Raw genomic sequence first — 23222 nt, 5'->3', positions numbered from 1 at the left:
GAGGGGCGGGGTGACGCCGGGCCCCGCCCCCGCGGCGGGTGGACGGGGCCGCAGGCGTCCCAGCGCGCAGGCGCCGGCCTCATGCTGAGGACCTTGACTCGCGCGGTGGGCCGCGCCGCCGTCCGCTGCGCTCGCAGCTCCCGGCCGCCTGAGGCGCGCGCCGCCGCCGCCGCTGCCGCCATGTCCCGGTCCCCGCGGGCCGCCTCTGGCTCCCCGGCCCGGCCCGCCACCGTGCTGGGCACCATGGGGATGGGGCGCCGCATGGACGCGCCCGCCAGCGCCGCGGCCGTGCGCGCCTTCCTGGAGCGCGGCCACGCTGAGCTGGACACGGCCTTCATGTACAACGACGGCCGGTCCGAGAGCATCCTGGGCGGCCTGGGGCTCGGGCTGGGCGGCCGCGACTGCACAGGTAACGCCCGGTGCCCCGACCGCCCGTCCTCACCCCGCCGCGTGCGGCGCAGACCCGTGCGCTGGACGGCCACCCAACCCAGTCACACCCCCGCAGCCAGGGCCGGCAGCTCCGTCCGCGCCCGGGGCACCGACCTCCCCTCGCCGTCTTGCAGTTTTGTGAACCCCCCGCTCGCTCTTCGAGCCCCGTGCGCATCCAGTCCGCACAGCTGAAGAGCGCTTTCTCCGGACGACCTTCCCCTCCGCTCTTCTGGGGTTGCAACTCGGTAGCCCCCGAGTCTTAGCCGAGCCTAGTCTAGTCCTTGCTTGCCTACCTCTCTTGGTCTCTTGGTGCTGCTCCCTGCGGCACTGGTCTCTGTGCCCTAACCCGCCTGCCACCTTGCCAGGTGCGCGTAAACGGTCCCCAGGCGCTCTGCCTCCGCCACTCTCCCCATTGCCTTCCCCGCCGGTGCGCCCCCTCGAGCTCCCTTTTTCATCAGGCACTAGACTTCGTTCATTTGGCAGTACCCTTGGCTCTCCCACGGAGAGCTGCAGCATCGCCCCTGGCGAGGCTGGGAGAGCAGGGGTCGGGGGCTGAAGAGTGGGGAGGTGTGAGAGATGGGGTAAGGGCTTCCTGTCCACTTCTGTAGCCCCGTGCCAGCTTCTTATGGAGGTATAATCCACCTCCAGGGAGCTCGTCGTCTAGTGGGGAAGACGGAAGCAAATGATGGCAGAGGAGCCTAGAAGAGGAAGCACTTTTAGGGGAGGAAGGCTTGAGGAGGGCAGGGAGAGGACCACGGAAAGGCTCAGAATGTCCTGGAGCTGGCCCCTCGAGGACCAGTTGTAGTTTGCTGGGCAGAGAATGAGAGAAAGGGGTGTGTGGCAAAGGGCACAGCTGTGCCAGGACTGGTGTGTGGAAGGATGGCCTGGAGGCAGGTGTGGCTTGAGTGGAGGCTGTGTGTGGAGGGATGGTCCCTCATCGGCCTGATGCCACTGGACGTGCCTAGGAGGTTGCCTGGAGCTTGGTAGGTCGGACTCAGTAAACTCGGCTGTAACTGTTCCTACCGCACTCTGCCTCTGCTTCATCCTGAGGCTCTTCCTTCCCAGCCTTTGTGGGTGGTTCCCTCTGGGTTGGCCTTAGATTCACAGCTTGGTGGATCTGCAGGAACTGGGAATGTGCATCTCAGACCCACGCTCTAGCTCACCTGCTGCTTCTCTTGGCTAATGAAAATCTGGTTTCTGAACTGGTTTTTCTCCCTCCGGCCCTTTCCCGCTTCCTTCTTTGAGGCCAGCGCTCACTGCTCACTGAGTCGAAGTCCTCACGTTGGACCCAGGGCAAAGTTCACACCAAGAATGCAGCAGGGAGATTGACAGATGTGGGGATGGAGAAAATCTGGACTGGAAGCTGAGGGACTTGGTCCTCCCCTCTGAACCACCAAGTTGCCTTTGCCAAGTGTGAAAAGTACAGAATCCCAAGAGCTGGCATTCTTCTTTCCTTTCTTTTGTTTGAGCATTGCGAGGCTGAGGCCTGCGTAGTTCCCAACCAGGGATCTAAACCCCTGCAGTGGAAGCACGGAGTCCTACCCACTGGACCACCAGAGACGTCCCAGAGAGAAGGCATTCTTTACAGCACTTCCAAGCTGCTTGCATGACAGACAGAGCACTCTCTTGTTCTGCTGGGGTGGGGGTGGGGGGGTGCGCCTCTACAGTGGGGGGGCAGGTGTGCATGCTTCCAGGAATTGAGAAGGGAGAGGCAAACTGTCACTGCCTTCTGCCCATTTTGCCTTTTACCTTTCTCTCAAATGGACCTGCCAGGGGCCATGTTCTGCAGCTGCATCTCTTTCCCGAATTCTTGTAGCAGCTTGTATACTTGGTCCATCTCCAGGTGTGTCTGTCTGTATGGCAGCCGGAGTGAACGCAGCTGACTGGTTCACTCGTGAAACCTTTGAACCATGGTTGGGATTTGAGAAAACCCTTTGGAATTGGGTCTGGGCTCCTTCTCTTGTCTTATGTCCCAGTGCTCCCTGCCTGGGGTTCCCGCTCTTATAACTCAGTGATCCACCTACTGTGCTTTCTTGCCTTTGCCCAGGTTCCCACCCTCTGAAATGTGCTTCCCACCCTTGCTTGTTGGCTGGGACTCTTTTTTTAGAGACTCAGCTTCAGGGGTCAGGAAGCCCTCCCTTGAGTTCCTCAGTTGGACATGCAGGTCTGCTCTGGACTCTACTACACTTTCATATTTAACATCAGCTTCTAGCCTGTGAGCGCCTTGAGGCCAGAGATGGGAGTGTGTTTCCTTCATCTCTGCAGACTTGGGCTCTGCCCCAAGGCTCACCAGCCAGCAGTCGTGACTAATAGCGGCAGTGAACATCAGGAACTCACATGAGACATTAATCCTCATGCTCTCCTTATGAGGGCAGATCCATCGTTTTCACCCTCATGTTGTAGATTAGAGAATTGAAACTCTGAGAACTTAAGTAATTTCTCCAGGGTCATGTGGCTAGTGAGTGGTTACATTAACCATTACATTCTTCCTCCAAAGCGAAAATTGCCACCAAGGCCAATCCCTGGGAGGGGAAGTCTCTGAAGGCTGACAGCCTCCGGTCCCAGCTGGAGACGTCGCTCCAGCGGCTGCAGTGCCCCCGGGTCGACCTCTTCTATCTGCACGCGCCGGACCACGGCACCCCTGTGGAAGAGACGCTGCGCGCCTGCCACCAGCTGCACCAGGAGGTGAAGGTGGCCCCCAGCTCCCCGCCCTGGCTCTGGGGCGGTCCCGGAGCAGAGCCACCGGGGCCGGACCCCACGCCCAGGGTCCCAATCTCTGGGACTGGCGTTCTGGGCTGCGGGGGGATCTGAACATGGCCTCTCCCCTGCAGGGCAAGTTCGTGGAGCTCGGCCTCTCCAACTATGCCGCCTGGGAGGTGGCCGAGATCTGTACCCTTTGCAGGAGCAACGGCTGGATCCAGCCCACCGTGTACCAGGTGAGGCCGGGGCTGCAGACGCCCGTCTCCGTGGCGCCTGCGGTCCCAGGTCCTCTTGGGCCACCCCCCTGCCCCCACCCGCTCGCTCCAGAGCAGCCACTCCCCTGCTCCCAGCCTGTAGACGGCCCCTGGGGGCCCTCAGCCTGGCCACGGGCGCCCGCCCTCTCAGGCCCTGGCCCCTCTTCCCGCCTGCTTCTGGCTCTGCGGTCAGTCCGGACTTGCCTCCCCCTTCTCCCTGGAAGGAGTGCCCGGGCGTCACTTAGATACCTTTCCTCTGGAAGCCTTTCCCGACAGCCCAGTGGGTCCTCCAGTCTCCAGACCCCATCTTTATGCACTGAGCGAGTATTTCTGAGAATCCGCCGTGATCACAGAAGCCACCTTTATGTGGTCACCTGTCCTGTCTTGTCTTTTTTTGTTGTTTGTTTATTTGGCTGCCTCGGATCTTAGCTGCATCATGCAGGGTCTTTCATGGCGGCCCACGGACTCTCTAGTTGCGGCTTTCAGGCTTAGTTGCCCTACCAGGGATCAGACTCATGTCTCTTGCTTTGCAAGGTGGATTCTTAACCACAGAACCATCAGGAGAGCCCACTCTGCTTTGTTTTTAACTTGACTCTGACATCTCTTGAAGCAGAGGCCTCACCAGATCCACGTGTTTGAGAGCTCAGGCTCCAGCCCGCGGTTGGTGCCTGCAGATGTGTGTGGGATGGCAGAGCCAGGCCGCCGTCCCTTCCTGGGGCCCAGCACCATTTCCTGTCCAAAGTAGTGACGTTGGAAACCATGCTGGAGTCCTGGGGGTCTTGACCAAGGACTTTGAGAGCAGGCTGGGCTCCCTGGCCGGCCCCGCTCAGCTGGCCCTTCTGCCCGCAGGGCATGTACAACGCCACCACCCGGCAGGTGGAGGCGGAGCTGCTGCCCTGCCTCCGGCGCTTCGGACTGAGGTTCTACGCCTACAACCCTCTGGCTGGTACGGGCTGTGGGGCTGCTGCGGGCACAGGCTTCTCTGGGCGGGAGGCCTTCCCGACCTCGTTTCTGCCCCTTCCTGACCCGGGAGAAGCCTGGCCCCAGACCTGGGAAGGGGAGGGGTTTGCCCGGACCTCCATCCCTCCTGGTTCCCCTGCTATCACCCCCACTTCCGGTCCAGATGGCCTCCGGGGGCAGTGGCTGGGGGTCTGACTGCAGCCTTCCCGCAGGAGGCCTGCTGACCGGCAGGTACAAGTATGAGGACAAGGACGGGAAACAGCCCGAGGGCCGCTTCTTTGGGAACAGCTGGGCAGAGGTCTACAGGAATCGGTGAGCTGGGGGCGGACGGTGTCAGGACGGGTGGGGTGGGAGGGGGTCCCCATAGTCTGAAATGGAGACGCTCTAGGCTGCTTTCCTAGGGCCTCCAGGCTTTTCCTTGCTGCCTAGATCTAGCTCTCTTGAATCCTGGAGGAATTAGGAAACCCTCTGGAGGGTTTCTTCTTGTATTCTTGGAACCCCTGAGAGGAATGAGGCTCCCTGGACCTTATGCTCAACCTTCCAAGGCATGGTTCATCCCTGAGAAGTGGTGATCACCCTCCAGGAGGGAAAGACAGGGCCCCAGATGAGGAGCAGGTGGCCTGGGGTCGACGTGTGCCCCTGAACTGGCTGCCTGTTTCTCCAGGTAAAATAAGGGCAGGGTTTGAGTTCCTGGGAGTAGACGTCATGAGGTCTCTGGTGAGGGAGCCGGCGTCCTGGGTGCTTCCACTGCCCCCCAGAGCAGGAGACGTCCTGCTTGAGGGGACACCAGCCCCTCGATACTGCAGGCTTGGGGTGGGGGTGCAGCTGCCCGGTTGACCCTTAGGCAGTGGCCCCCGTGTGACCCCGTGGTCCTGACCCCGTGCTGCCCTCCCCACCTGTCCAGCTACTGGAAGGAGCAGCACTTCGAGGGCATCGCCCTGGTGGAGAAGGCCCTGCAGGCTGCGTACGGCAGCAGCGCCCCCAGCATGACCTCAGCCGCCCTCCGCTGGATGTACCACCACTCCCAGCTCCAGGTAACCTCCCCCCACCCCCCACTCTCCCCGGAAGCCCCGATCCTGCTCTCTTTGAGGAGCCAGCATGATGTCTGAATCGTTTTTCCCTCTGAAATCCCCCTCTGGTCCGGTTCTCATGGCAGCCTTCCTGTTGTTCTGGGTGGCTGCCCAAATTCCAGGCTCTGTCATGAGGGCTTTACAAGCACGGATTGAATGATTACTTAGGCCTGATGAGGTGGAATTGTTCCAGTTTTACTGATGAACAAACATCTGTGAATGGGAGAGAAAGTTATGGTCACGGACTTGATATAAAACCCGCTGGTCCTGCTCTGCGGGGAGTGGGGTTTCCTTCTCTCTTTGGTGTCCCCCTGTCTTCTGGCTGAAGCTTTTCTCCAGCCTCCGCCGTTCACAGTTGCATAGTCTCTGGCCCGTATATGGCAGGTTTTCAGTAAATGAGAGTTAAGTGCTCTGTGTAATTTCTCATTCCCACAAGCACGGTGAAAACTGAGATCTGAGTCTTGGTGGTTAAAAAGCTAAACCACGTCTGCACAGCTGCTGATGGCTGAACTGGACTCTCAACTGAGGTCTGAATGAGGGTGAGCGTCGTGGCAGCTGGACGGAAGAAGACGGGGTTTGGGGTCACATAGTTACGATTGCTGAAGGCACCGTGAGTGCTTGTACAACTATGTAGGTTATGAAGAAGATGCCCAACCCCACTTCCTGGCAGGGGCGGGGCTGGGAGGGGGTGTGTGACGGGGTCCCTGTGGAGCATCGGCTTGTGACCTCTGGCTATCTCCCCTTGCAGGGCACCCATGGGGACGCAGTCATCCTGGGCATGTCCAGCCTGGAGCAGCTGGAAGAGAACTTGGCGGCCACTGAGGAAGGGCCCCTGGAGCCGGCCGTCGTGCATGCCTTTGATCAGGCCTGGCGCCTGGTCGCCCACGATTGCCCCAACTACTTCCGCTAGGCTCCTGCCCAGATCAGGCGCCGAAGGGTTCTTCCTTTTCTGTCGCCTCTTCTGCGCTCTCCCTGGCTGGTCTTTGCCTTAAGCTGGTTTCGCGTGGTCTTTCTCCACTGTCTGGATCCGGGCGTTACTTTTCTAGACCCCCACCTCGCTCCCTGTTGCCCTCACAATGTATAACGCCGTGGGCTGAGCCCCTCTGGGGCACCTCCCGTCTGAATAAAGCCAACCCTAGGCCTGCCTGTAGCCCGGTCACTGAGTGGACCCGCAGATCTCTCTCCTCAGCTGTTGTGACTTGGCTCCTCCCTGCCTGGGCCTTCCTGCCTGAGGGGTGGAACCACGGGCCGGAGCCCCCACGGGGCAGAGGCGGCGGGAGGGCCCCCAGCCTGGCCTCTCGGTGGGCTGCAGGCGGCCCTCACATTCCCACATGCCAGAGGGAAAGGGCGCCGTCCACCCCGAGGTGGCTTTTCTCTCCGAATTATCTCACTAAATACTCAGAAATGGAAGGATTTAGGCAAAAACCTTCCAGGAAAAAAGTGGGCCTTTCCTGGAGGTCCGGTGTTTAAGACTCTACACAGAGGATACAGGTTCGATTCCTGCTTGGGAGGTGAGGATCCCACGTACTGTGGGACCCACCCGTCTAAACAAAAGCAGTGCCTTTGCTCGTAGCTTAAGCTTGTCGTCTGCTCACCCACAGATTCTCAGCTGTGCTGCTGCGCCTCCCTCTGTTAGACGGGCCTGGGCAGCCAGGACCCCAGTTTCCCTCAGCAAATCCCTGCTCCAAGTAGGAGGCCCTCAAGGCTGCAGAGAAATGAGATCCCAGGTCCGGTTGTTTCTGTTAGTACATCACGCCTGGACGAGGGCTGTGAGCCAGGCAGCACCAAATCCGTCTCTCAAGTGACGACGGGCTCAACTCAGAAATGCGGCCAAAGGCACCGATCAGAGGCTCTTTAGTCTGAAGGAAAGTCCTGCTTGCCATCTAGAAGGAGACACTCTGCAGATACAGTTTGATTATTTGGAACTTTCCTTTGTCTTCACCCGTAATAAAATGCTTTCCCAAATGGGGTAATTACCCTGCTTGTATGATCAGCCATTGTTGCCCAACAAGCCACCCCAAAACTGAGTTGCTTAAGATGACAAAGTCTGCAATTGACCTAAGAAGATGCAATTCAATTTCTATCAAAACCCCTGCTAGGTTTTTTCTTACAGATATTGACAAAATTATTTTTAAATTCATATTTGAAATTCAAGGGATACAGAATTGCCAAAACAAGCAAGAGCAAAGTTCTCCAGTTCCTGATATCAAAGCTTACTACAAAGCTACAGAAATAAAAAACAGTATGGACCGGCATAAGGATAGACATAGAGACTGATGGAACGGACTTGAGAGTCCAGAAATAAGTCCATAATAGCCTAAAAGCAGAAATAGCTCAAAAGGTTCAACAACTGGTGGATGCAGAAGTTAAAAGTGATATATCCAAAAAAAAAATAAAAATGAAAAAAAAAAAGATATACCCACACCACGGAATATTCAGCCAATAAAGAAATGAAGTAATGAGACACCTATGATGCGGATGAGCCTGTTTTGCTGTAAGCTTTACTTACATTTTAAGTTCAAAAGATTTGTCAGCAAAAGAAATCAGTTGTTACACATAAACAGTTTTGATTTTTTGTAATTATTTGTCTTAATTTCAATATACAGTTATTAAAAGAAATAGAAACAGTAAGGAAAAGTAACTCTAAATATATCACCAAATTGGGCTGACCAACATCCTGATGTGACGAGTGCTGCAAAGCCCCTTGTTAATAGCAATATGGAGCCGCAACTGGGAGAGGGTCCATCCCACAGGTGAGACTTCAAATTGCAGTTTCGGAGATCCCGCTTATAATTCCAGGGTGCAGACTGATATGCAAAAATGCAACTCTCATTTTACTTTGACAGTGCTGTTTGTTTCACTTTGTAGTCGTAAGACTTCTTAGACCTGGGGGGCTTGGCCAGGCCTTCAGGGGCTTGAGAGATTCCAAGACCCCCTCCCCTTCTTATCTAAAGTGCTGCCGACATGCTGTGCTTGCAGCGGGCAGAGTCCTGCCGTGTCCATGCAGGTTAGAATCAGAGGCCTGCTCTCCTGCCTCGGAAGCCTGAACAAGGCTACCTCCCTTTAGTTTCCCTAACAGAACCTTGAAGGTGATACACGAAGTGAAAAATGACAGTTCCAAAAGGCCTCATATTATCTGATTTTCGTGGAATGTCTGGAATGGGGAAATCTATTAGAGACAGAAACTAGACTTGTGGTTCCCTAGGGCTGAGAGATGGGTTGGAGATTAACTGCTAATGAATACAGGTTTCTTTGGGGGGTGATGAAAATGGAGGAAATGGAGATTAACTGTTAATGAGCGCAGGTTTCTTTTGTTGTTCAGTTGCTAAGTCGTGTCCAGCTCCTTGCGACCCGGTAGACTGCAGCACGCCAGGCCTCCCTGTCCTCTATCTCCCAGAGTTTGTTCAAACTAGTGTGCCTTGAGTAGGTGATGTTTCTTCTGGGGGTGATGAAATGCTTTAAGTTTGATTGTGATGGTTGTACAACACTGAATACACAAAAACAAAAAGACGATACTTTTTAATGTATTCTTTTTTAAAGAATTGTGTGTGTTTGGATGTGCTGGGTCTTTGTTGCTGCACGCGGGTTTTCTCTCGTTGCGGGAAGTGGGGTCTGTTCTTCGCCGAGGTGCCTGGGCTTCTCGCTGCGGTGACTTCTCCTGTTGCAGGGTAGGGGCTCTAGGGCACACAGGCTTCAGTAGTGGGCTCTGTAGTTGTGGCCCATGGGCTTGGTTGCTCCTCGGCATGTGGACTGTTTCTGGGCCAGGAACTGAACCCCTGTCCCCTGCGTTAGCAGGCAGACTCCCAACCACTGGAACACCAGGCAAATCCTGAGTTGTGTACTTTAAATGGGTGTCTAATAATGTGGATTATGTCTCACTAGAGCTGTTTGAAAAAAAAAAAACCAACACAGTCATTTAGCTCAGAAGTCTGTCACTAGGCAGGGCCCAGTGGGGAACAGGCCTCTGTTCCCCAGTGTCTGAGAAGTGACAGACACCTGGAGGCTAAAATCACCTGCGGCTAATTCACACATGTAGCGGTTAATGCTGATGGTCAGCTGCTGTCATCACTTAACCCACGACCCCTCCACGTGGCCTCGGCTTCCACACAGCACGTCAGCTGGCTTCCAAGGACAAGCATGTCAGGAAAACCAACATCTCTCTTGCCTCATGGAGGAGTGTCTACGCTATGTTGTAAAAAGAGGACGGGAAAGGAATAGATGGTCGTCTTTGGAAAATAAACTCTGTCTCTGGGCGCAGTGGTTCTAAGTGGTCAGGTCGAGAAGATGAACTTCTTGACTGGTCAGGAGACCTTTAGCCCTGAGTGTCTCTGTTAGGGATGTGTTATCTGCTAGGTCATTTCCCATCTGCTAGAAACTTTCAGGGAGTATATGTCACACATACTTGATGGTGACTTGGATTCAGTCATTTCAGTGCTAAAAAGACAGAGTTGGTTCTAGAAAGTGACAAACACAACCTCACAGTAGAGACTCATGTGTAGGGTATAAAAGACTGGAGAATGGCTTGGTACAGGTTTTGTATTCTCGAATCAGTATGACAGAAGGGGGACTCCTGAGGCTAAAGACTCACAGGAGGGCATTTGGGCTGACCTGGGTGCCTAGTCTTCATCCTGGCCTGCTTGTTACTTGTGGTTGTGACGGTTAATTCACCATGGTGATGGTTAATTTCAGATTTGCATTCTGAATACATTTTAGAAGCAATAAGGAAGGTAAGAATGTCAGGATCCGTATTGCTTATGAGAAAGTACGTGTCTGTTCCACAGGGTTTTAAATGATTTATTTATCTTGTTCTGCCAGGCCTTCGCTGCCGTGCGGGCCTTCTCTAGCTTCAGCGAGCGGGGGCTGCTCTCCAGTTGGAGCTGCGGTGCTCGGGCTTCTCGTTGTGGCGGCTCCTCCTGCTGCATAGCACGGGCTCGAGATGCATGGGCTTAGCTGTTCCTGGGCGTTTGGACTCTTCCCAGACTAGGGATTGGCCCTGTGTCCCCTGCATTGGCAGGCAGATTCCTATACGCTGTAACACTGGGGAAGTCCCATAGGTTTTTCATTTAATTTTTTTTTTTAACAAACACTGTCATGCACGAAGATTTGTAAGTGTATGGCCACCACAGAAACATGTTTATTTTCATTGTTGAACTTTAAAACGGAAAGCTTCACTTTGATTACATGAACTGGGTGGAAAAATGCTAGCTATTATTGAAATTGATGGATTTTCTATTTGAAGTATGTGACACAAATACAAAACTGTCAATCTTTTCTTTCTTTCCTTTTTTTTTTTTTTTGTTGTTGTTGTTTGGCCGCATTGCATGGCATGTGAGAACCTAGCTCCTGACTGTGGATCAAAGCCTTTCCCCCTGCAGTGGAAGCATGGAGCCTTAACCACTGGACCACTGGATCAGGAATGTCCCTGGCATTATTTTCTATTTGTGAAGTATTTCTCTTCTTCATACCACACATCGAAAGCTATTGCTTTACTCCTCTGATGTGCATAAGAGATGTTAGGATGAAAAAATAGCAAATTAAAAAATCATTTTATTCAAGTATGGTTGATTGACAATGTTCTATTAGTTATAGTTATCCAGCAAAGTGATTCAACTCTTACACCTGTTCTTTTTCAGATTCTTTTCTCTTATTTTTTTCTTTTTCCAAGTCGCTCAGTTGCGTCCGACTCTTTGCGACCCCCTGGACTCTAGCCCACCAGGCTCCTCTGTCCATGAGATTCTCCAGGCAAGAGAGCTTACAAAATACTGAGTGTCGTTCCCTGTGCTGCACAGCGGGTCCTTCCCGGCGTCTCTTTTATACACGGCAGTGTGTACGTGTTAATCCCAAACTCCTAGTCTGTCCCTCCCCGCCTTTCCCCTCTGGTGACCGTAAGTTTGTTTTCTGTGTCTGTGGGTCTACTACTTTTTTGAATATAAATTCATTTGTATCTTTTTTTTTCTTTTTTTTAGATTCCACACATAAGTGATATCGTCTGACGTTCGTCTTTGTCTGACTTACTTAGTGTGATATTCTCTAGGTCCATCCGTGCTGCAAGAGAGACATTATTTCATTCTTTTTTATGGCAGAGAAATATTCCATTGTATACATATATATATATATATATATATATATATATATATATTTATACACCACATCTTGATTCACTCATCTGTCAACATTTAGGTTGCTTCCGTGACTTGGCTATTGTAGGCAGTGCTGAATTAAACATAGGGGAATGTGTATCTTTTCAAATTAAGGTTGTCTCGGAATATGTGCCCAGGGATGGGATTGCAGGATCATATAGTAATTCTATATTTAGTTTTTAAAGGAGTCTCCATATTGTTTTCCATAGTATCTGTACCAATTTACATTCCCACCAACAATGTAGGAAGGTTCCTTTTTCTCTATACCCTCTCCAGCATTTAGTATTTGTAGACTTTTTGATGATGGCCATTCTGACCAATGTGAAATGATACCTCATTGTAGCTTTGATTTGCATTTCTCTAATAATTTAGTTGAGAAGAACAGTTATTTAATCTAGATCAGAAGTTACGTGGTAAGAAAATAAACTCCCTCCCTTACCTACTGCTCTCCACCTGGGTGCCTTTGCCCAATAAAATCTCTTGCTTTGTCAAAAAAAAGAAAAGAAACTCCCTATATTGTACAAGGTAAGTCACCTTTTTCCAGTGAAATTTTCTGCTTCAAAAATTAGCAATTATTGAATATTTCCTGGTGGTCCAGTGGTTGAGGCTCCGCACTTCCACTGCAGGTTCAATCCCCACTTGGGGAATTAAGATCTTACAAGCACACAGCCCAGCGCCACCCCCTCCCCCGCAAAAAATTTGCAATTATTTCAAGATGCTCATGCAACTTGTCTCAGTTACTTTGGCCTGCTATAACAAAATACCGTAGTCTGTGTGGCTTAAATAACAAACAATGCTTTCTCATGGTTTTGGAGGCTAGAAGGTCCAAGATGAGGGCGCCAGCATATTTGAAGTCTGTGAGGGCCTCCTCATGGTTGGAGAGCCTCTTTCCTTTCCGCTGTGTCCTCACATGTCTGACAGAGAGCTCTCTAGTTTCTTCCTCTTCTTCTGAGGACGCTGATCCTATCATGAGGCCTCCAGCCTCATACCTCATCTAAAGCCAGGCACCTCCTGAGGACCCCGCCTCCTGACACCATCACCTTGGGCTCAGAGTTTCAACATATGAGTTTGGGGAGCACACACATTCAGTCTATAACCCCAGTGCTGGTTTGTGTTTTCTGCTTTTCACATGGCCAGTGGTGTCATTACATTACCCAAGGCAGATGGTAAATGTTGACCGATACTATGAACAAGTTATAAATTTATTATCAGCTTTCTTAAGAATTCGAAATTTTGTGTTTAATATTTGATGAACTAGGCATCTGACCTTTTCCAAACCGACAGTTGCTTTGACTCTGATCCTTTGGTTAATGCTGTTCCTGATGAAGGAAGTCCAGTGGCTAAGATGCTAGGCTTTCAATTCAGGGGGTCTGGGTTCGATCCCTGATCAGGGAACTAGATCTCCAGTGCTGCAACTAAAGATCTCAAATGCCTCAAGGAAGACTGAGTGCAGCCAAATAAATTTTTTAAAAATCAAGTACAAAACTATAACCGATTTTTTAAAGAAAAAATAATAGCTGTTCTGTGCTGATGCACCCCCTGCCTTCAGGGGGGAAACAGAAAGCCTGAGAGGTCTACGCTGAGGTGGAGGGAGTGCTCTCCTCACGGAAAGTTCTGCCACTGTGGCCTGTCGATAAAGGGATCGGTACTGTGGCCTGAAACTGAACTGAACATGAGAACTTTTGAGTATTTCATCCAGAGTACAGTGGCCGTTCCCTTACTGAACGGCATAACTGATTAGGGCATTTAGAATTTGGTGAGGCCGTCCAAGCACAGGTGGGAAAACAGTTTCCAGACACAGAGCATTTCGGAATGGAGTGAGTTTATTAAGAGCAAGAAGCAGAGATAATGAGGGCGCCGGAAGCAAGGAAGCGAGTCAGCCTCCTGACAGGTCAGCCTCCTGACAGGCCAGGGAGAGCTGAGGGACACGGAACCGTGGACTGGCTGAGGGGGAGCCGGCACTTTTCGGGTCAGTAGCCGGTTTTTCTAGCCTCGGGACGAAACTCCTGCTGGAAGGTCGGGATTAGCTGATTGATTAGAGAGCTACAGGGTGAGTACGGGGTGGGCGCTTCTGCCGCATATGGGGTCAGGAAGCCTGCTGCTGAAGGTCAGGGGGGCTTTTGGCAACAGTTACAGAGGGGCTCAGTCAGCTTCGGAGGTGACCTTGGTTCTGGCCTCTGTGTCTGTGGCCTTGGTACAAGGCCTCGCAGCTGTGGCCTTGGGGCAGGACTGCACAGAATTGTTTGTGTGAGGTGCAGATGCTTTGATGTGCTGGTTAGAAGCATTCATGATCCCTAAGGATTGCCTCCATAACTTTAGCAGAAAGCATTAAGGGGAACATCCGATATTCCAAAGACTTCAAAGTCAAGGAATTGTAACAGCACCACTTATATGGGAGAAAAAGTACCCTCCTCAATCAAGGATTACTACAATGCTGTCTCTCAGTTTAATAGCCTTATCTCTGAAAAGAGAGAAAGTGAAAGTCACTCAGTCGTCTCTGACTCTTTGTGACCCCAGAGATTATATAGTCCATGGAATTCTCCAGGCCAGAATACTGGAGTGGGTAGCCGTTCCCTTTTCCAGGGGATCTTCCCAACCCAGGGATCAAACCCAGTTCACCCAATTGCAGGTGGATTCTTTACCAGCTAAGCCACTGGGAGCTTGGCAAATCGTGGTCAATTGATGTTTAAGTAAAAAGTGGCCACTCTTGCTCCGTCAGCATTGAACACTGGTGAGTGAATTGTTGCCTCTAGGGGTACTTGGTATGCAACCTTGAATTTTGCTCATGTCTTCTTTCCAGTATCCATTCAGGGAAACATGCTTTCTTTTACCTGGCAACATATGCTGTACACATTCTTCCTTTCACTGGCTTATTTAAAATTCCCCTGAATTATTTCATTAATGGGTCAGACTCTTATACAATAATATCTGCCAATAGATGTTTAAACATTCCATCACAATAATGAAATTAAGCAGTATATTCTGATAGTGGCCGCCACAGAGGAAAATACTCTCATTGCATGCTATTCAAGCAGCTGGATAAAAACAGGTCTTGAATGAGGAGAAATCCAGGCCATATCTCTTAAAGTATCTTTATGTGGGGCTATTTAGGTAGCTTTCAAAAGCATTTCCCAACTCATATAAAACAAATTATTAGCTCCTGGCCCCCAAACATGAAGGATAAACACTCACATTATCATAGCCTGAGGAAAGCACTGTCTGAGCTGGAAATTCTGTTAAATCTCTGTATTAAGTTATTGGATAAACATCTAAATGTGAAAAGAGGCTCCTAAAGTAAAAAAAGAAAAAAGATTTGGAAGTGTTCTAGACGGCAATAAACCAAGCTCCACTTTCTATCCCATTCAGACCCCAAAGCATTATAGGTGCCTGTAATAATCTCACCACTGCTGAGAGGCTTTGGCGTTTACACACTGATGGTATTTGTTGTTCCCTGAACTTTGAATTTGATCCTTTTGCTGAATCACGCATACCCTTTGAGCTAATCTATTACTAGACTCTAGTAAGAAATTGTCTGATTTAGAAGGAAGTTCTAATTCTCCAGTTCAGCATTCTCATCCTTAATAAGTTCTTTCTGAATTGAAACCATGTAAGTTGGGTCACAGTGGCAGATTTTATTTTTTTGGGCTCCAGAATCACTGCAGATGGTGACTACAGCCATGAAATTAAAAAAGAATCTTGCTGCTTGGAAGAAAAGCTATGATCAACCTAGACAGCGTATTAAAAAGCAGAGGCATTACTTTGCCAACAAAGGTCCGTCTAATCAAAGCTATGGTTTTTCCAGTAGTCATGTATGGATGTGAGAGTTGGACTATAAAGAAAGCTGAGCACCGAAGAATTGATGCTCTTGAACTGTGGTGTTGGAGAAGACTCTTGAGAGTCCCTTGGACTGCAAGGCGATCCAACCAGTCCATCCTAAAGCAGATCAATCCTGAATATTCATTGGAAGGACTGATGTTGAAGCGGAAACACCAATACTTTGGCCACCTGATCCGAAGAGCTGACTCAGCAATATTTCTGAGATTCACACATGTTGTTGTATATCAGTAGTTCATTCCTTTTTATTGCTGATTATATAATTCTCCATTATATGAGTGTACCACAAGTTGATTGGTTGTTTCCAATTTGGGGCTCTTGTGAATGAACTGACATAAACATTCAGTTCAGTTCAGTCGCTCAGTCGTGTCCGACTCTTTGCGACCCCATGGACTGCAGCACACCACGCCTCCCTGTCCATCACCAACTCCCAGAGTCCACCCAAACTCATGTCCAATGAGTTGGTGATGCCATCCAACCATCTCATCCTCTATTGTCCTCTTCTCCCACCTTTAATCTTTCCCAGCATCAGGATCTTTTCAAATGAGTCAGTTCTTTGCATGAGGTGGCCAAAGTATTGGAGTTTGAGCTTCAGCATTAGTCCTTCCAATGAATATTCAGGACTGATTTCCTTTAGTATAGACTGGTTGGATCTCCTTGCAGTCCAAGGGACTCTCAAAAGTCTTCTCCAACACCACAGTTCAAAAGCATCAATTCCAGATGAATGGATAAAGAAGCTGTGGTACATATACACCATGGAATATTACTCAGCCATTAAAAAGAATTCATTTGAACCAGTTCTAATGAGATGGATGAAACTGGAGCCCATTATACAGAGTGAAGTAAGCCAGAAAGATAAAGAACATTACAGCATACGAACACATATATATGGAATTTAGAAAGATGGTAACGACAACCCTATATGCAAAACAGAAAAAGAGACACAGAAGTACAGAACAGACTTTTGAACTCAGTGGGAGAAGGTGAGGGTGGGATGTAGCGAAAGAACAGCATGTATATTATCTATGGTGAAACAGATCACCAGCCCAGGTGGGATGCATGAGACAAGTGCTCGAACCTGGTGCACTGGGAAGACCCGGAGGAATCGGGTGGAGAGGGAGGTGGGAAGGGGGATCGGGATGGGGAATATGTGTAAATCTATTGCTGATTCATGTCAATGTATGACAAAACCCACTGAAAAAAATAAATTAATTAATTTAAAAAATAATAATAATAAAAAAAAAAAGCATCAATTCTTCAACGCTCAGCTTTCTTTATAGTCCAACTCTCACATCCATACATGACTATTGGAAAAACCATAGCTTTGACTAGATGGATCTTCATTGGCAAAGTAATGTCTCTGCTTTATAATATGCTGTCTAGGTTGGTCATAACTTTTCTTCCAAGCAGCAAGATTCTTTTAATTTCATGGCTGAAGTCGCCATCTGCAGTGATTCAGTAGCCCAAAAAAATAAAGTCAGCCACTGTTTCCACTGTTTCCCCATCTATTTGCCATGAAGTGATGGGACCAGATGCCATGATCTTAGTTTTCTGAATGTTGAGCTTTAAGCCAACTTTTTCACTCTCCTCTTTCACTTTCATCAAGAGGCTCTTTAGTTCTTCTTTGCTTTCTGCCATAAGGGTGGTATCATCTGCATATCTGAGGTTATTGATATTTCTCCCAGCAATCTTGATTCCAGTTTGTGTTTCATCCAGCCCAGCATTTTCTCATGATGTACTCTGCATATAAGTTAAATAAGCAGGGTGACAATATACAGCCTTGACGTACTCCTTTTCCTATTTGAACCAGTCCGTTGTTCCATGTCCAGTTCTACTGTTGCTTCCTGACCTGCATACAGATTTCTCAAGAGGCAGGTCAGGTGGTCTGGTATTCCCATCTCTTTCAGAATTTTCCAGAGTTTATTGTGATCTACACAGTCAAAGGCTTTGGCATAGTCAATAAAGCAGAAGTAGATATTTTTCTGGAACTCTTTGCTTTTTCAATAATCCAGCAGATGTTGGCAATTTGATCTCTTGTTCCCTCTACCTTTTCTAAATCCAGCTTGAACATCTGGAAGTTCACAGTTCACGTAATGTTAAAGCCTGGCTTGGAGAATTTTGAGCATTACTTTACTAGCGTGTGAGATGAGTGCAATTGTGTGGTAGTTTGAGCATTCTTTGGCATTGCCTTTCTTTGGGATTGGAATGAAAACTGACCTTTTCCAGTCCTGTGGCCACTGCTGAGTTTTCCAAATTTGCTAGCATATTGAGTGCAGCACTTTCACAGCATCATCTTTTAGGATTTGAAATAACTCAACTAGAATTCCATCACCTCCACTATCTTTGTTCGTAGTGATGCTTCCTAAGGCCCACTTGACTTCACATTCCAGGATGTCTGGCTCTAGGTTGGTGATCACACCATCGTGTGTGATTATCTGGGTCGTGAAGATCTTTTTTGTATAGTTCTTCTTTGTATTCTTGCCACCTCTTCTTAATATCTTCTGCTTCTGTTAGGTCCATACCATTTCTGTCCTTTATTGGGCCCATCTTTGCATGAAAGGTTCCCCTGGTATCTCTAATTTTCTTGAAGAGATCTCTAGTCTTCCCCATTCTATTGTTTTCCTCTATTTCTTTGCATTGATCACTGAGGAAGACTTTCTTATCTCTCCTTGCTAGTCTTTGGAACTCTGCATTCAAATAGGTATATCTTTCCCTTTCTCCTTTGCCTTTCACTTCTCTTCTTTTCTCAGCTATTTGTAAGGCCTCCTCAGACAACCACTTTGCCTTTTTGCATTTCTTTTTCTTGGGGATGGTCTTGATCACTGCCTCCTGTACAATGTCATGAACCTCTGCCCATAGTTCTTCAGGCACTCTGTCTATCAGATCTAATCCCTTGAATCTATTTGTCACTGACAGATCATGGTGGAGAGTTCTGACAAAAAGTGGTCCACTGGAGAAGGGAATGGCAAACCAGTTCAGTATTCTTGCCTTGAGAACCCCATTAACAGTATGAAAAGGCAAAAAGATAGGACACTGAAAGATGAACTCCCCAGGTCTGTAGGTGCCCAGTATGCTACTGGAGATCAGTGGAGAAGTAACTCCAGAAAGAATGAAGGGATGGAGCCAAAGCACAAACAATACCCAGATGTGGATGTGACTGGTGATAGAAGCAAGGTCCAATGCTGTAAAGAGCAATATTGCATAGGAATCTGGAATGTTAGGTCCATGAATCAAGGCAAATTGGAAGTGGTCAAACAGGAGATGGTAAGAGTGAATGTCGACATTCTAGGAATCAGCGAACTAAAATGGACTGGAATGGGTGAATTTAACTCAGATGACCATTACATCTACTCCTGTGGGCAGGAAACCCTTAGAAGAAATGGAGTAGCCATCATGGCCAACAAAAGTCTGAAATGCAGTACTTGGATGCAATCTCAAAAATGACAGAATGATCTCTGTTCGTTTCCAAGGCAAACCATTCAATGTCATGGTAATCCAAGCCTATGCCCCCACCAGAAACACTGAAGAAGCTGAAGTTGAGTGGTTCTATGAAGACCTACAAGACCTTTTAGAACTAATACCCAAAAAAGATGTCCTTTTCATTATAAGGGACTGGAATGCAAAAGTAGGAAGTCAAGAAACACCTGGAGTAACAGGCAGATTTGGCCTTGGAGAATGAAGCAGGGCAAAGGCTAATAGAGTTCTGCCAAGAGAATGCACTGGTCATAGCAAACACCCTCTTCCAACAAAACAAGAGAAGAGTCTACACATGGACATCACCAGATGGATGACACTGAAATCAGATTGATTATATTCTTTGCAGCCAAAGATGGAGAAGCTCTATATAGTCAGCAAAAACAAAACCGGGAGCTGACTGTGGCTCAGATCATGAACCCCTTATTGCCAAATTCAGACTGTAGTGTTTACTACTGAATAAAAAATTTGATGTATACGTGGACCTGCCCAGTTCAAACCTATGTTGTTCAGGGGCCACCTGTAGTCAGAAGGTCATATATATTAAACGTATACTTCTAAGATCTGTTTTTAGCATGTACGCAACATAATCTGAGACTTAAAAATTCTGTCTTGATTAATTCAGACAGAGATCATCAGTACATGAAACTGTTAGGGGAAAGACTGACTGAAACCCCACCCTTGGACCAGGCACCGTAGTAAGTATTTGCATGAGTTATTTTAGGACAGAAGGTGCTGGTAAGGAACAAGGAACTAACAAGCCACCACCTGCCAGAAAAATCTGGGAAAGGTCAAAAGGAGAGAGGAGAGGCCAATCTGTATGTCCTACCAACTTCCCAGAATCCTCCTTGTTGGAATCCATCTTGGCTGAGCAGTGTGTGTGCCACCAGGAAGTACCCTGAGTCAGAATGATTGACCAGAGACAACCCAGAAACTCTTCCCATTACTATAAAATCCGAGACTGCAAGTCCCGTGGCAGAGCAGTCCTCCTGGGTTCCCTGACCTGCTCTCCGCCCAGGTGCCCCTTCCCGGTAAAGGCCCTTGCTCTGTCAGCACGTGTATCTCCTCGGACAGTTCATTTCCAAGTGTTAGACAAGAGCTCACTCTCAGACCCTGGACAGGGTACCCCTTTCTGCAACGAAACCCTAAAATGAAAGATTGGGAACTTGCGAGTGGGGGGAGCAGGCTGACACCACACGAATCCACTGCTTGATCTCGGCATGATTAGGAGTGGATCACCCACGCTACTTGTATCTCCTTGTTATGCATCAGGAAGTACATGGGACCACTGCTGAAGCATTCTTAAGAGGGGAAAAAAAGTTGACCTAGAATATAATCGAGTCATTAGCACTTCCATTTGGTGAAAAATATGAGGAACAAGTTAAATGAAACTATGACTATGCAAAAAGAATGTGAGATGTCCTATAGGCCAACTGGTAGGTCTCTTCCATAAACAAATGCATGAAAAGTGGTGAGACTGCTGAAGTTTAAACTAGATTTTTGAAATATAACAATGAAATGTAATGTGTCAACCATGTCTTATCCTAATGGAAGCCAACTGAAACTTTTTTTTTTTTGATCTCCTGCATTGGGGGCACAGAGTCTTAGCCACTGGACCACCAGAAAGTCGTGAAGCCACCTGAAACTTTTTTAAAACAATCAGGGATATTTGAATATAGATGTGGTATGAAGTGACATAAAAGAATTGTTCATTTATTTTTAGTGTGACTGGCTTTGTAGTTATGTAAGAAGTTGCCTGTTGCAGTGCGTGCAGACTGGCATATACTGGCATCTCTAGTACGTCCAGCGCAGTATTGAATGAGTGGTGTGAGAGTGACCTTGGGCAGCCTCGCCCTGCAATGGCTTGAAGCGGGGCTTGGGCTCCCAGGCAGAGGTTCAGGCCGTGTTGCAGTGCTGAGAGCACCAAATCCTAACCACTAGACCAGTGGTCACGGACAGGGGCCCTGGCCCTTCAGTTTTGCAGAAAAGGATTCCCACAAAGACGGAAAGTGGTGAAACAGGTTAAGTATTTTTTAAGTGGGAAAAGAGTACAGTCCATGTGGATAGATAGACTAGCAGATGCAGAGAGAGAGGAGAGAGTTGCGCCCTTGTGGCAATTTGGATTACTTTTATCAGGCATGTCTTCCGGGTTTTCTTTGGCCAATCATTTTGATTTGCCTGGTTCACAGTCCACAGTTAGTACATCTTAGGATCCTCCATGTGGGCGCACGCATCTCTTAGCCAAGACGGATTCTATCGCAAAGGCCTATGGGTAGAGTATCCCTTGATATCACTCCCCTTTGACCTCCGAGGAGCCCTTCTGTGCATGTGTGGTTGGGAAGGTCTCCTGACTTCGAGAATGAGAAATATGTGGTCTAGTCAGGGTCCGGCTACTTCTCTTAATTGTCCTGCTCTTCTCATCTTGGAGTTTCAGTTCACAGGGAATGAATGTATAATTAGTTTACTCTGGTGGGACCCATCTACCTCCTGCCTCAAGAGCAGACATCAATGCCTGGTTACCAATCTTAGAGGGAAAATTGTTTCACTATTAAATATAATGTCAGCTATATGTTTTCTGTATATGCCCTTTTTCATTTTGAGGAAATTCCCTGCTCTTATTTTGCTGAGGGTTTTTTTTTTTTTCTTTCTCCTTCATGAATGGGTATTGAATTTTGTTAAATGCTTTTTCTGCGTCTATTGAGATAATCATAAGGGTTTTATTCTTCGGCGCTAGTATGTGTGCATGCTAAGTGACTTCAATCATGTCTGACTCTCTGGGACCCTATGGACTGTAGCCCGCCAGGCTCCTCCTCTGTCCATGGGATTCTCCGGGCAAGAATACTGGAGTGGGGTGCCATGCCCTCCTCCAGGGGATCTTTCCAACCCAGGGATCAAACTCCTGTTTCTTACGTCTCCTGGGAGGCAGGTTCCTTCCCACCTGCGCCACCTGGGAAGGCCCCGGTGTCAGTACACTCAACTCTAATGATTGCTTTTCCTGCCACCTTGCAGGCCCCAGAAGTCAGCTCTGTGATTTTCTTGTTGGGACTTGCCAAAAGCTCCAGCCAGCATTAGTATTAAAGTACTGAAAGAATTCAAGCGAAAACACCTTTCAGAAATGAAAGCAAAATAAAGACTTTGCTCAAAGGTTGGGGATGCATAGTAGCCAGCTCTCACTATAGCAAGTATTTGGAAAAATTCTTTAGACGGAAGAAAAGTTGGATTTACACACAAAAAGGAGAGTGCTGAAAATGGTAAATGTGAGGATAAATATAACTTTTAATTTTTTTTCATGTTTAGCCTTTTAAACAGAGAAGTGAGTTTTTATAAAGTTAAAAATATGCTTACTGTGTGATTCAGCAAAAACTGACCCTGGTAGTCTTCATGACCCTGCCTACAAAACCTCTGACCAACCAGGGTTGACTAACCAACTGACTGATATCATTGCAACATTGATTGATTTGCAAATATAAAGCACACTGTATTCTTGGGATGAAATGTAATGAGTCAGGATGTATTATCCTCATTGTATATTACTGTATTCAGTTGGCCAGAGGTTTTGTAGGTGGTTTCCAGGAACAGCCTCGGGTCTTCCTTGAGCTAGCCCACTGTTCTGAAGCAGCCTCTCAGCTCTCCCTGGACCATCAGGAGGTCGACCCAACCCGCTGGGCTCACAGCGCCCTCATTATCTCTGCTCCTTGCTCTTCGTAAACGCACTCCATTCCGAAATGCTCTGTGTCTGGAATTTTTTTTCCAACCCGAGCTCAGACTGCCTCAACAGATTCCAAATGCACTTATCAAACTATGCAGTTCAGTAAGGGAACGGCCACCGTACTTTAGAGACGACATCCTCTAACGTGTTCAGTTTCAGGCGCTAGTACCAACCCCTTTACCACAAGCCGTGGAGCTTTACACGAGGAGAGCGCTCCCTCCACTCAGCCTAAGCCTCTCAGGTTTGTGTTCCGCCCTTACGGCGGGGGATGCATCAGCACAGAGGAGCTATTATTCTTCCTTAAAAAACAGATTATAGTTTTGTACTTGATCTTTTTAAGATATTTATGATAGAAATTGCACTGAATCTTCTTAGCTCAGTTTCAGATTTTGTCATCTTAAGCAACAGAATTTTAGGGTGGTTTGTTGTGCAACAATATTAATATGAGCAGGTAGAGAAGGGAATGGCAACCCACTCCAGTATTCCTGCCTGGAAAAGTCCATGGACAGAGGAGCCTGGCGGGCTGCAGTCCATGGGGTTACATGACTGAGCACGCATGCAGGAGGGTGGAGGGAGAGGGGTTGGCAGCAATAAACTGGCAGAACTAAAATAAGTAATAATAATAATATGAGGAGGGTAATTACCCTTGGGG

At 48.4% G+C, this 23222-nt stretch overlaps 1 protein-coding gene across 1 annotated transcript; it reads left to right on the top strand.

The window, feature by feature from the left end:
• The first annotated feature begins 36 nt into the window (after positions 1-36).
• LOC122426637 (aflatoxin B1 aldehyde reductase member 4-like) lies at positions 37-6557 on the top strand. The gene is made up of 7 exons (XM_043445716.1): positions 37-409; positions 2927-3114; positions 3261-3365; positions 4233-4329; positions 4556-4655; positions 5248-5377; positions 6162-6557. Exons 1-7 carry the CDS (start codon positions 82-84, stop codon positions 6321-6323), a joined length of 1110 nt encoding a protein of 369 aa, XP_043301651.1. The 5' UTR covers positions 37-81; the 3' UTR covers positions 6324-6557.
• Positions 6558-23222: the final 16665 nt, after the last annotated feature.

This window comes from Cervus canadensis, chromosome 24, assembly GCF_019320065.1.
Source record: "Cervus canadensis isolate Bull #8, Minnesota chromosome 24, ASM1932006v1, whole genome shotgun sequence".
NCBI classification, from domain to species: Eukaryota; Metazoa; Chordata; class Mammalia; order Artiodactyla; family Cervidae; genus Cervus; species Cervus canadensis.
This window is presented reverse-complemented; position numbering and strand designations above follow the sequence as displayed.

What these genes read in the sequence shown, in the direction of transcription:
- LOC122426637 (XM_043445716.1), top strand. Translation starts at nt 82, where the DNA reads ATGCTGAGGACCTTGACTCGCGCGGTGGGCCGCGCCGCCGTCCGCTGC. An exon ending in GCCACCAGCTGCACCAGGAG is followed by an intron (nt 3,115 to 3,260) that starts GTGAAGGTGGCC and finishes TCTCCCCTGCAG; the next exon opens with GGCAAGTTCGTGGAGCTCGG. An exon ending in GCAGAGGTCTACAGGAATCG is followed by an intron (nt 4,656 to 5,247) that starts GTGAGCTGGGGG and finishes CCACCTGTCCAG; the next exon opens with CTACTGGAAGGAGCAGCACT.